The sequence below is a fragment of the Monodelphis domestica genome, chromosome 3 (genome assembly GCF_027887165.1).
Source record: "Monodelphis domestica isolate mMonDom1 chromosome 3, mMonDom1.pri, whole genome shotgun sequence".
NCBI lineage: Eukaryota > Metazoa > Chordata > Mammalia > Didelphimorphia > Didelphidae > Monodelphis > Monodelphis domestica.
In genome coordinates, this window is record NC_077229.1 from 101,901,993 (window position 1) to 101,914,730 (window position 12,738).

The 12,738-nt window shown below is 48.3% G+C and overlaps 1 protein-coding gene and 1 long non-coding RNA gene across 8 annotated transcripts in view; one reads left to right on the top strand and one right to left on the bottom strand.

Moving 5' to 3' along the window:
* Positions 1 to 9,479, bottom strand: part of PLEC (plectin) — a 119,657-nt gene extending 110,178 nt beyond the window's left edge. For 3 of the 7 annotated variants that reach the window (XM_007488713.3, XM_016432017.2, XM_016432016.2), the window contains exons 1-2: positions 9,326 to 9,479; positions 7,625 to 7,823 (exon numbers count right to left, since the gene is read on the bottom strand). In XM_007488713.3, coding sequence (XP_007488775.1) covers positions 7,625 to 7,817 — 193 coding nt within the window. In that variant the 5' untranslated portion in view covers positions 7,818 to 7,823; positions 9,326 to 9,479. Of the gene's footprint in view, positions 1 to 4,080; positions 4,283 to 7,624; positions 7,824 to 9,325 lie in introns of those variants that run through there. The other 4 variants (XM_056822863.1, XM_016432025.2, XM_016432024.2 and 1 more) reach the window with 2 other exon arrangements.
* The window catches only part of LOC103093486 (uncharacterized), a 57,407-nt gene continuing 49,077 nt past the window's right edge, over positions 4,409 to 12,738 (top strand). Inside the window, exon 1 of the long non-coding RNA XR_008917451.1 lies at positions 4,409 to 4,561. This is a non-coding gene — a long non-coding RNA (uncharacterized LOC103093486). The remainder of the gene's footprint in view (positions 4,562 to 12,738) is intronic.

Below are 12,738 nucleotides of genomic sequence, written 5' to 3' on the forward strand. Positions count from 1 at the left end.
GGATGAGTTATCAGGTTTAGCTAGATAATTAATAGAATATACTGAGCAGATTAGCTTGGGATAACTCTGGAAAGGGAAACTGGCACCAGATCAGGTAGGGCTTTGAATGTCAGGCAGAAAACCTTGAACTGTATTCAGGGAACATAAAGGGGTCACTGAAGAAGATGACTTTAGAGCAGAGGAGTGATTGGACCAGATTTTATTGTAGAGAAACATAGTGGAAATATGGCTAGGTGGAAAGGAAGACCTAGAGACAGGAAGACCTAAATTCAAATCCAACCTCAGACACTTATGAGCTGTGTGACCCTAGGCAAATTGCTCAATCTGCTTTGCCTCAGTTTCCTCATCTGTAAAATGAGCCGGAGAAGGAAATGGCACACCACTCCAGTATCTTTGCCAAGAAAACCTCAAATGGAGTCCTGAAGAATCAGACAAACTGAACAATAACAACAAAAATAGTGGAAATAGCACGGGATTTGGAGTGAGAGGAGCTAGCTTCTGTCACTTATGACAGTATGATCCTCAGTGAGACATTTAACATTTTGGGGGCGACGCCAAGAGGTTTCCTCTTCTGTGTAAACTGGATCTCTAATGTTATTTCTACTTCTAAGACCCATGATACAAAGGTTAATTAGTCTGGTGACAGTAGGAAGGATGGATTGAAAAAGACAGAACGTGGAGGCAAGAAGACCATTTAGGAGGCTAGCTATTTCAATCATCCAGATAAGAGATTAAGAAATCCTGTAAAGTGTTACCAAATAAGAAGAGAATAGACTTGGGAGATACTCCAAAGATAGAACTGGCAGGATTTAGCAATTGAGTTGATAGGAGTGGTGAGGGAGAGGGGGAAAAAATCAGAGATGACTCCAAAATTTGAAATCTTGGGCTGAATAAATAGTGGAACCACAGAAGTTTTAAGATAGCAGTTAAGTCAAAGAGAAAAGTGGGTTTATGAAAAAAGATACTGACTCAGTTTGGGACAAGTTGAATTTAAGGTACCAGTAGAGATGTTCAACAGGCAGTGGAAATTTCTATCTGAAGCTTAGAAAAGAGATCAAGACTAGAGGGATGGATTTAAGAGTAACCTGAAGAAAGGTGGTAGGCAGTTGAAGCTGTGAATGAGATTTCTGAGGGAGTAAATATTATAAAAGTGAAGGCAGCAAAATACCAACTCTTGGGGCAATGCCTTCCCTTGGGAGGAACAAGAGAAAGAAGAGGGAGAAATTAGTGAATGAGTAAAACCAGAAGAGTGAAGCATCTCAGAAGGAAATGACAGAAGAGCTTGCCTAGAAAGAAGAGGCGGTCTACAGAGTCAAATGTAGCAGGAAAGTCAAGGTGGATGAGGAGTGAGAAAAGGCCACTGCATTGGGCATTTAATAATAGGTCATGTGGCCTTTGAGACAGCAGTTTCAGTAGAACACTGAGCACAAGTTCAAGAGATCTGGTTTTCAAGTTCTGCCTCTATGACTTACTAGTTTACATTCCAAGTCTCTGAACCTTTCTAGCACTTACATTTCCTTATCTGAAAATTGAGGAATTTGGAGTTGATATACTACTTCCCAACCTTGGGAATGGAGTGATTACAGGTCTTATCTCATTAAGGGATTCATCTTAATAAACACACCTTCTATTAGAAAAATGTATAATAATAATAATGCTAACTTTTTTTTAACACAGTGCCCAGCACTTTATACTTATTATCTCATTTGATCCTCATGACCCTGTTGTTATAAGTGCTGTTATTATTTACATTCTATACTTGAGGAACCTGAAACTGTTAAGTGACTTATCCAAGGTCACTAGGCTAGTAAGTATCTGAGGCTGGATTTGAATTCAAGTCTTCCTGACTCCAGGCCCTCTATCCACTGTACCACCTGCTGCCCCTAATGTCCTGAATATGTCACTACCTTTTCCATGAATGTTCTTGCAGTGAAGAATTAACAAATTGCTTTAATAACATTTTAAAGTTCACAGCAACTTTTTCTCTTAGTCAACAAATGCTGATAAATTATGATGGGGATGGATCTGTGAAATTGTTTTACTTTAAAAGAGGGTATGCATACTTCCAGACAAGGTCTGGAACCACTCAGACCAGGTAATCTCTAGTTCTCTGGGAACTCTGAGGTTTACGGGCTTTGTGTTAGTCTAAACCTGAGATCTTATCATTTATGGTTTTAGAGAACTTCCTGAGGCACTGAGAGGTTAAGTGATTTGCCCTTGATCAGGGTAGCTAAGTGTAAAAGGCAGAGTTCAACCCAGGTTTTCCTGATGCCAAGGTCAGCCCCTCTAATCTGTGACACCTATTCATTCCAGTAGACTCAGTGTGGGCTCCTTAAGAACAGTCTGTTTCCTTTTTTTTTTTAATAAACCCTTACCTTCTGTCAGAAGAGCAGTAAGGGCTAGGCAACGGGGGTTAAGTGACTTGCCCAGGGTCACACAGCTAGGTTGTGTCTGAGGCTAGATTTAAACCTACGATCTCTGGTCACTGGGCCTGGCTCTCAATCCACTGAGCTACCCAGCTGCCTCCATGTTTCCTTTTTGATTTTGTATCTCCAGAGCCTGTCACAGCTACTTGCACGCAGTAAGAGCTTAATAAATGCTCTTTGAAATGAACTGAATTAAAACAAGGAAAGGACTAAGGCTGGGATACTGAGCTTACTCACAGCAAAGACCTAAAACATTAAACGTTTGGGGAAGTTGAGGAGGGGACTATGGATCGATAGGACCACCCCAATGGGTTGTGGGTGTGGTGGGGAGGGGATCAGCTTCTTGGAGAGCGGGTGGTGGCGTGTGAGGAGGTGAAAAACAGGGAGGAAGAGCCAACACAATTCAATAAACGAATATTAAGCCCCTGTGGAGACTCAGAGGGGGAGGGAATGGAAAGAGGGAGCAGGTGCGGAGGAGGCGCGGGTAGTCATCACAAAGTGGGGGAAGGGGGCCAGGGGGTGCTGAGCAGGGCCAGGCCGGGGGCGGGAAGGACAGGAGCTAGTTTGGGAGGTGAGGAGAGACAGTAACTATGTGAGCTACGCGCACACACCCGGAGGGTGGGAAAGTAGGCGGGAGGGAAGGAGGAGGATGGAGAGCAGCCAGGGAGCTGGCCCAAAGCAGACAGGCAAACTGGACAACTCAGAGACCCCCGCCCCCCTCTTCCCACCAATCTCCCCCAGCCTCTACCCGCAAAGGGACTAAGGGTACTGGAACTCCCGAATCTTCCGCAAGAGGTGCCGCCCCCACAACCCCTCTCCCCCCAGCCCCACTTGGTCCCGCCATGACCCCGCCCCCCGGCCAATGTCCCACGTGTCTGTGGCTGGACAGGCAGGACAGGCTCTGAACTCCGAGCCCGAGACACTGACCTGGCCCGCAGAAGGTTCTGGCTGCCAGGCCTGGACCCCGACTCTCTTCTCCCTCCTCGTGCGCTCAGACGGCACCCCCTCCCCACCCCTAGCCAGGCGGCCGCACTCTCATGTCCTATTATGGGAATGACCTGCTGCGCGGAGCCAAGCCCTCTCTAGTACTCTCCTTTCCCTCCCGAGCTAGCAATTCCTCCAGGCCCCGAGTTCCCAGTTTCTTGGTCGTGGGGCTGGGGAACTTCGAGGGCTTAGGAAACTGATTAGTGTGGCCGAGCAGTTAGCATATCTGGGATGGTCCTTGTGTCTGGGAAGAAGGGTCAGCCTATTCTGAGTTTCTCCGCTGGTCACTGTCCGTTATTAGTCAGTATGTTCGGGTTGGTCCGTGTGTCCGTGAGGGTGACCCTTCCTACATAGTCAGTGTGTCCTGAGTGGGCTGTCTGCCCCGAGGGTCAGTGAACAGCGTTAATTTCAGTCTCCTCAGCCCAGAGTATACCGGTGTGGTCCATAAAGGTCAGTGTGCCAGGGTAGTTAGTCTGTCCAGAAGGGTTAAGGTATCTGAGTAGTCCATTAGGGTCAGCGTGATCAGTTTGTCCTAAAGGATCAGCCTGCCAAAGTGGTCATTGTGTCCGGAAGGGTCAGGATGGCAGGTTGGTCCAGGTGGGTCAGTGTGCCAGGGTGGTCAGACTGTCTGGAGGGGTGTGTCCGGAGGGGTCCGAGTGTCCAGCCCTACCTTTGTACCTCTCCCGCACCTCCTCATAGGCTTGGATGAAGTCCTGCTCCTCTGGCTGGGGGGGTAGCCCGTAGTCGGCCATGGCCGGATGGGACTAAGGGAGGTGGAGTAGGATGAGGACGATCTCCCAGTCCAGTACTGCTTGGCCCCAGCCCGGCCCGGTTCTGTCCCTTCGTTCAGCCGGTTCGGTCTCTTAAAGGAGCCGCCGGAGGCAGCGAGGGAGGGGACTCAGAGTCACCTCGGGGAGGGGGGGAATTTCGCCCCCGAGCTCCGCCCCCGGCACCCAGGATGCCCCACGGGCTGGGGGCAGGGGGAAGGGAGGCAGAGTTTGGAGGCGGGGCAGACACCGGACACCGGACAAGCTGACCCAAGCCCCTAACACCGACTGGGACCCCAGGCAGGGAATCCTGGCTCGTAATCACTCAGCCCCGCTGCTCTGGAGTGACTGGAGTCCGGACTCCAGCCTGCCAGAAAGGAAAGGGTAAAGAGCCGATTTCTTCTTTTTTTTTTTTTCCCACGACGGGGAGGGGGGTGGGGGCGGGGGCGGGGAGTGAGTACTGGGGACTTTCAGACTTCCTGGCAGTCCTTCCCCTGCTGACACCTCCCCCTCTGACCTCCCAGCTTCATCCTCTTCTGCCATGTGAGACCCTCTCCTAGCCGGGACTCTAGCCTCTCCATGCATATGGTCACCGTCTTTGGGAAAATAGACCCTTAGCAAGCCAAAACCAAGACTGTACCTCTGCCTAGTCTAGTCTTAGGTGCCTGAGTTTTCCCCATTTCTCCTCTCCCTTACTAGCAAACCTGAAGATTGAATAAGCCCCTGATGCCACCAGGTCAGTGACCTACTTCTTCCTAGACCAGTGAAAAGCAAAACCATGACCTTGCCAAGGAGACTAGCTCAGGAATAAACCGTTGTCCTAACACTGCCCCACAAATCCTTTGAAATAGTTTGGAGTTCAGACCCTTCAAAAAGTATCCCCAGTTATTTATCCCATATACTCACACCTTGATAATAACTCATTTCTCTAAGAAGTTTTGCCAAGGTCTTTTCCTTATAAGCCTCCTTCTTACCTCTTAGAACCCCTAACTCTCAAAGGCTCAATTCAGGAGACCTTTCCTGGTCTCCCCAGTTGTTAGTGCTTTTCCTATTTCTGTATTTACTTTGTATGTATTTTGTATTTTATTTGTTTATATATATGATTGTTGAATCCTAGGTGGCACAATGGACAGGGCATTGGGCTTGGAATCAGGGAGACTCCTCTTCCTGAGTTCAAATCTGGCCTCAGACACATTCTAGCTATGTGACCCTGAGCAAGTCACTTAACCCTGTTTGCCTTAATTCCTCATCTGTAAAATGAGCTGAAGAGGGAAATAGCAAGTATCTTTGCCAAGAAAACTCCCAAATGGGGTCACAGAGACATAAGACTGAGCAACATAATGAACATGTTAAATTTCTCTAGGTAGAATAGAAGATTCTTCAAAGCTGAGAATGTTCTGTTTTTGGTTTTTTATTTTCTAGCAGGGACAGTTAAGTGGCACAGTAGATAGAACATCAGGTCTGAAGTCAGGAGACCTCAGTTCAAATGTGACCTCAGATACTAGCTGTGTGACCCTGGGCTAGTCACTTAACTTCATCTTTAAAATGAGCAGAGAAGGCTATGGCAAACCACTCCAATGTCTTTGCCAGGGAAACTCTGAATGGGGTTACAAAGAATCAGACATGACTGAAAATGACTGAACAACCTCCCAGCCCCTAACAATCAATCAATAAAGAATGGATTGGTACACAGCCTTTGTGTGGTAGATACAAAGACAGTACTCACTCTGGACTTCTAATGGGATAGCTTATATAAATACATAGAACTTTTTGCAAAGCACTTTACAAATATTATCTCATTTGATCCTCACAATAACCCTAGGAGGTAGGTGCTTATTATCTACATTTACAAATGAGGAAATTGAGGCAGAGATTAATTGACTTGCCCAAGTTAATAAAGCTGTTAAGTGTCTAAGACTTGATTTAAAGAATGGATCTTCTTGACTAACTGTCCAGTGACAGCTCTATCCACTACAAGAACTATACTCTGTGTGCGATGAATATATATTCATGAATATATGTAATGAATTCAAGGTAATTTGTGAAGGGAGCACACTCACAGCTAAAGGGAGCAGGAAAGATATCCTATAGAAGAAGGTGCCTGAGCTGAGTCTTAAAAGAACCCAGGAATTCCAAGAGGCAGAAGTGAGAAGGTACATTCTAGGCACAAGGGACATCCAGTGCAGTGTGGGGAAAATAGAGTAGGGCAACATGGCTGGATTTCAGAATATGAGGAGAGTAATGTAGAAAAAAAACTGATTAGGTAGAAAGGGACCAGCTGGTGAAAAGATTTAAATGTCAAATAGAGGGTTTTCTATTTGATCCTAAAGGCAATAGGGAGCCACTGGAATTTATTGAGCAGGGGAGTAACATGATCAAACCTGTGCTTTAGGAAGGTCACTTGGATGGCTTTGTGAAAGCTTGATTGGAGTAGGAAGAAGCTTTAGGCAGGGAGACCAAATAGGAGTTCCATGAAATAGCCCAGATAAGAAGTGATGAGGGCCCAAACTAAATTAATTTCTATGTGAATGTAAGGGAGGGAATATATGTAAAAGATGCTGTAAATGTAGATAGTGTATTATTTAGCAACTTAATGGATATTGGGGTGATGGTGAGTGGCAGTGAAGAACAGAGGATGACATTGAAGTTCCAAACATGAGTGCTTGGAAGGATGATAGCAATAGGCAATATTACTTGATAGTAACAGGGAAGTTCAAAAGAGAGGTAGGTTTGGTGATAAAGAGAATGAGCTCTATTTTGGATATGTTGAGTTTGGGATGCCTAGGAGATGATGCCTTGTATGCAGTAGGCACTTAATTAATGCTTGTTGAATTGAATGAATGAATTAATGAAGTTAGCACAAGAGTTACCCAGAGATAACATTTTCCAGATGGGAAACAGGATGAGATGAAGCCATTTGCTGAGGCTAACATAGCTAGTATCAGAGCTAATATTTAAACCCAGGTGTCCTGATTTAAAATCTAGGGCTCTTTATGCTATACAATGCCACCTCCCCTAATGGTATCTACCGAGGAGCTGAGGCCCCTCTACTTCTACCTTGTGAACCCATACTTACAATAAATAGACTATCATTGTGGCATCATCTTTCTTCACTACCTATGATGGGCAACCCCAGGTATACCCAAACCTGTGACAGAAGATCTCAAGGACCTCTATACCTATGATGAGATGATCTCCCAGACTGCCCCATAACTGTGATGGCACCCCTAGGCCTCTGGTAAAATGATTCCTCCATACTTCTGATAGGATAACTCAACATCCAGGTACTTCTGATGAGATAACCAAGACATCCCCATACCTATAATGGGATGACTCCCCAGTCATTCTCATATCTACAATGAAATGAACCTTAGAACAACACTAATGATGGGGTAACCCCAGACACCCCTATACCAGCAATATAATAATGTCCTCAGATCTCTGTACCTGCGATTCTGATGACTGCCCGCTCAGCAGGGTCCAGGACACCACCATTACCAGCAGAGCCACCCCCACTTCGTCGGCTCCTTTGAGTTTTCCCAAGGTTCCAGGGCAGAGTATCCCCAGGATTGGGGGAACTACTGCTCCCACTGGAGCTGTCATCCCCAGAACCCCGAGGCTCTGGGCCTTCCCCAGACATGGCCACCTGCAGAAAGATGGAAGGAAGGGAGAGATTATTCAGGGGAATAACACTAATCCTATCATTCAGAAACATCCCTATCCTCAATCTTCTTTCCCTCAAATCCCATCCAGATACTGATACCTGATCCCCAAACCTTTCTCCCAGAGGAATAATTATTCTTACTTTCTCTCCCCCCCAGAGATGACCATCTTTCCCTTACTGTCACCCCCTTGGAATGTGCCCCCCTACTTACCTTTTGACTTTCATCAGCCACTTGCACTCTACTTTCCAGCCCTGTCACCTAAACACCAATCCCCTCAGCTGTATACTGACCTGAGGGCAAGATACTGACTACCTGGCCCTGCCCCATCACCTGGGCTTGGGGAAATGGGGAGTGGGAAAGGAGGAAAGAGGGGCTCTGTAGTCTCAGCCTCTGACTCTGCAGTAAAGTCCTAAAAATAGTGCTCTGAGCAGGAGTGGGAGCCCCACAGCCTGCATTGGCATCACCACGTGAGGCCCTAGCCCCACCCCCCCTTAGCAAGCCCTGCCCCCCACCCCACCCCAGATACCCTCCCGTGCACTATGTGATAGAGGATGTCACCCCCCCCCCATCTGCAAACACACACAGGCACCTTCACAACTGTCAGCCCTTAGCACATCCTCATAAACGCATTCTCACGAAATCGAGCGCACGCAGCTATTAGACGTATATCCCCATGGACCGCACCACTAGTGAGGCGATGCTGCCTGGGCTGTGGCAAAAGCCTACTTTGCTCCCCAAAGGAGGGCCAGTTGTCAAGAGAGGGAAGGAATGGGAAGAAGGGGGTGAATGGAGCTCTGTCTGAGACCCCGGGCTTGAGCCCAGGGGCGGGGTCACCTCTGCAGGCACAATGGGTGTTATGTGACTGCCTGCTCCAGCACTGCTGGGGAGAAGGGGAACAGAAGGCAGAATCTGGAACTGTCCGATTGTCCCTCCCCCCGTCCCTACCCCAAGTCCAACTCTGTGACACTGTAAGGATCCCCCAGGCGCTGTCCCTCAGTCCAGGTCGGTTGGAGGGCCCCTTCTCCCCGCCCCTGGCCCGCCCCCAGGCCCGCCCCTGGCCCCTGCAGTCTCCGCAGCGCTGGGAGGAGCAGGAGCCTGGGAGGGAGGGAAGAGGGCAGCCTCAGCCACCGGGCTGGCCAGGGATGAGGCTAGGGAGGGGGGAGAGAAGCAGCGACGACAATTGTCAGGGGTGGGGGTGGAGGGGCAGGAGTCGGGGGGACTTGGGCCTTGGGGAAGGGGGAGCTAAACTATGTACCTCGAAGGCCTGGGAGAAAGGGAGTAGAATGTCAGGGTGGGGGTGGGGGAGTCCTTTCTGGGCCAGCAGGATCAAGAAGGGGAGGAGGCAGAAGAGGGGAAGGGGGTCCCCTCGGGTCCCGGACTCTTCCTAATCTATCCCCTGGTAAAGATGCTTCGGTAGCCTCTTTAGATTCCTTCCCTCCCCTACCTCCGGCAGCTGGCCTCCTGCAGTAGACGCACTACGCACCTGGCTCGCCGTTGCCTCTGCTGCTGCGGCTGCCGCCTCTGTCGCCGCTCCTGGGTTTAGCTAGCTCCGCTCAGTCCCTGGATTCGGCCCGGTCAGTCTCGGCTCTGTTCAGCGCGGGTGCTGCAGCCCCAGTCTCGGGGCGGGTGAGCGGGTAGCAGGGAGCAAGGGCGGGAGGAGTGGGAAGCGCAGGGTGTGAGTGAGGCCGGAGCCCCGCCCCTGGGGGTGCGTGGGGCGGGTGTGTGTCTGTGACTATGTGTGTGTTGGGGGTGGGGGGAAATCATTGAGGGGAGTCAGTGTCTGGATGCCCCCGAAGGTCCGTGTGTGCGCGCGCCGGGGCCTGTGTGTGCCAGGAAGTGAAAGTGGCACTGTGTGTGCGCCTGTCACTAGGTCCGGGTGTCACCGATTGTGTGGGAGACAGTGGCTCGGGAGCAGTGGGTCTTTGTCTGAATTCTTGAGTGGATGTCCGGGTTCCTTGGTGTGACAGTAGCCCCTGGGTCATGTGTCTGTCACTGTGTCCCCAGGTATTGTGTGTCCCGGCTCTGTAGTGGTGTATCCCCGAGTGTGTGTTTTGTATGGGTGATGCCTGTCCCAGGGAGGGTACCTCTAGCTTCACAGGAGATCCCTGGATATGTGTCCAACTTGGTCTCTTTGCGTGTGCCCTGTGTTTGTGGCAGTGGCTCCCGGAGTGTGTGTGGATGCTGTGTCTCTGGAAAGACGCAAGACTGTCTCTGGGTTTGGTCTACTCTGTGGAGGACTAAATCTGTCTCTGTCAGGTCCACTTTTTCTCCACTGGTCAGTGATTAAGTGGCCTGGCACCTGGAAAGGGGGCGGAGGTGATGATCAGGAGTCTCTGTTCCTTCCTCATAATCATTCTGGTGGGCAAGCAGTATTCATTCTGGCAACATCCCCTTCCCTACACCCCACCCCCAGAAGCCCCCCGCCTGACACAGTCACACACACCCAGAAACAACCAGGATATGCATAGATGGACATAGTTGCTCCACACCAAGAGAATCACACCCCAGCACCCCCTTGGTGGCCCCTGGGTCATGTCCTGTTACCTGGCAAGGCATTGGGTGGGAGTGGCAGTTGTCAAAAGGCCCTCATACACCCAGGGGAAATTTTCTCTGTAGAATTATAATCAATATATGAGTTTCTTCCCAGTCCTTCCCCCCCCCCCATCCACAATCAGGCACTGGTCTGCTATTTGTGAACTGTAAACACTATAGTGGATCTCCAGTTCCTATCCAGGAAATGGGGAGAAAGAGGATAAAATGGGGGAAACCATGCCAGTGTAGGCCCCATAATCCATTTGAAGCACCTAGACTATTTTCATTACAAATTCATTCAAAGAACCGAAACCCAAATAGAGCAGAAAGGGATTGTGGGAGCTGGAACAGGGGAGGGGTGTAGGTGGAGCCTACAGGTAAGGGGACAGGGGACAGGTAAGGGGTGGGGCTTGGAGAAGACAACCTCCAATATCCCCTCTCTGCTGAGCAGGACTCCAGGCCTCTGGTCTCTGCTGCCTTCTTGTGGTCAAATCAAATTGTGCCAGTTTAAGAGGAATTCTGTGAGAGAAGCATCTGCCTCTCCCCACCCCCCATCACTAGCTCCCCAAAACCCCCATCCCAATCTCCTCAAATCCCAGATGCCAATCACCTAAGAGTGTAATCCCAGCCTCCTCAAATCCTCATTGCCACAGTTTCCTCCGTCTCTCTCCAGCCCCAGACACCCTGAAACTCCCTATCCCAGACTTCTAAGTCTTCTTTCCTGCCTTCCCAACTCCTCCATTCTCCTAGCTTCTAAATGTTCCCTATTCCAGTCTCCCCAAAGCTCTCTCTATTTCTCTGTGGCCTCCATCCCAGCCTCCCCCAAATCCACCTCACAGAATCACAGATTCTAAGAATTAGAAGAGAACTCAGAGGACATCTAAGCCGATGTATACCTGAGCAAAAACCCTCTTTGTGGAACTCTAGCCTCTACCTGAAGACCTCCATAGGGAGGGAACTGCCTTCTCCCCCCAGCCACACCCAACTTGAAACAGCCTGTTCTGTTTCTGGACAACCTTCATTATTTTAGTATTGTTGTTTTTTTCCCCATCAAGCTTATCTCTGCAACTTGTATGCTAAGTCTGCACAGTTAAATCTGCCAAGCAGAATCACTCTCATTCATTCCCATGAAATCTTTCAGAGATTTGAAGATAGCTAAAATGTTACCCCTAACTCTTAACTCCTTTTTAACTCTTACCTTCTTCTATCTTAGAATCAGTACTGTGTATTGGTTCTAAGGCAGAAGAATGGTAATGTGTTAAATGACTTGCCCAGGGAGGGATAGGAAGAATTCAGAACTAAAAACAAAAACAAAAACAAAACCCAACAAATGAATGTTAAAAAAGTTTTTACATTTAATTGGAGGAAAAATAAAATGTTAAAAAGAATATATATATGTATGTATATATATATATATATATATATATATATAAATCCTTATCCTCTTAGAATGTATTGGTTATAAGGCATCTAAGGGCTAGGCAATAGGGGTTAAGTGACTTGCCCAGAGTCACACAGCTAGGAAGCACCTGAGGTCAGATTTGAATCCAGGACCTCCCATCTCTAGCCCTGGTTCTCAGTCCACTGAGCCACCCCGCTACCCCTCAAACCATGCAATTTATGAGCAGTATCAATAGCATAGAAAATCTCGATGACATTAAACACAGAAGACATTAAAAGAAAGTATAGCAGAGTGTGACACAAATTGAAGCCAAGATTGTATTTTTATTTTCCTCCATACACCTCCCCTCTCCCTCACCAGTTGGAAGGGGGAACAAGAAATAAAGGGATCAGAAAGAAGCTTTTCCAGACAGCACCCCAGAGAAACAGAGGAGAAGGGAATAATGGGTTTGATTTTTGTCTTCACCAATTACCATAGCTGCTGGTTTAGATAATTTGCTCTCTGTTCCTTTGCCTGGTCCTAGGCCATCCATGTGTTCATTCCCACTCTGCCATTACTCCAATCTGATGCCTTTCTTTGTATTTCCAGCACTTAGCACAGTGCTTGGCACTTAATGGGTGCTTAATAAATGTTGGTTAACTGATGCATCTCTCCTACTCCTACTCTGATTGCTTCTGCTGTTCCTTGCTTTCAGATGCAGGAGGGAAGTGCATTCCTGCTGAAGTTAGCAAGCAAAGCAGTGAAATAGAAGCAATCATGCTTTTTTTTTGTTCTTCAGCCCTTTACATGACTTCTCCACTAAAGTTTCCTTAAGGTTAAAAAAAATAATAAACAAACCTGAAAAATGGAGAATATTGAAAAATGTGGATACATAAGAGGGCTCATCTTCCAATCCTCCAAGCTTCCATGGTTATGTCTCTGTGGAAGAAGTGATCTGTTGGGGCTACCTGTGGTCAAAAAGT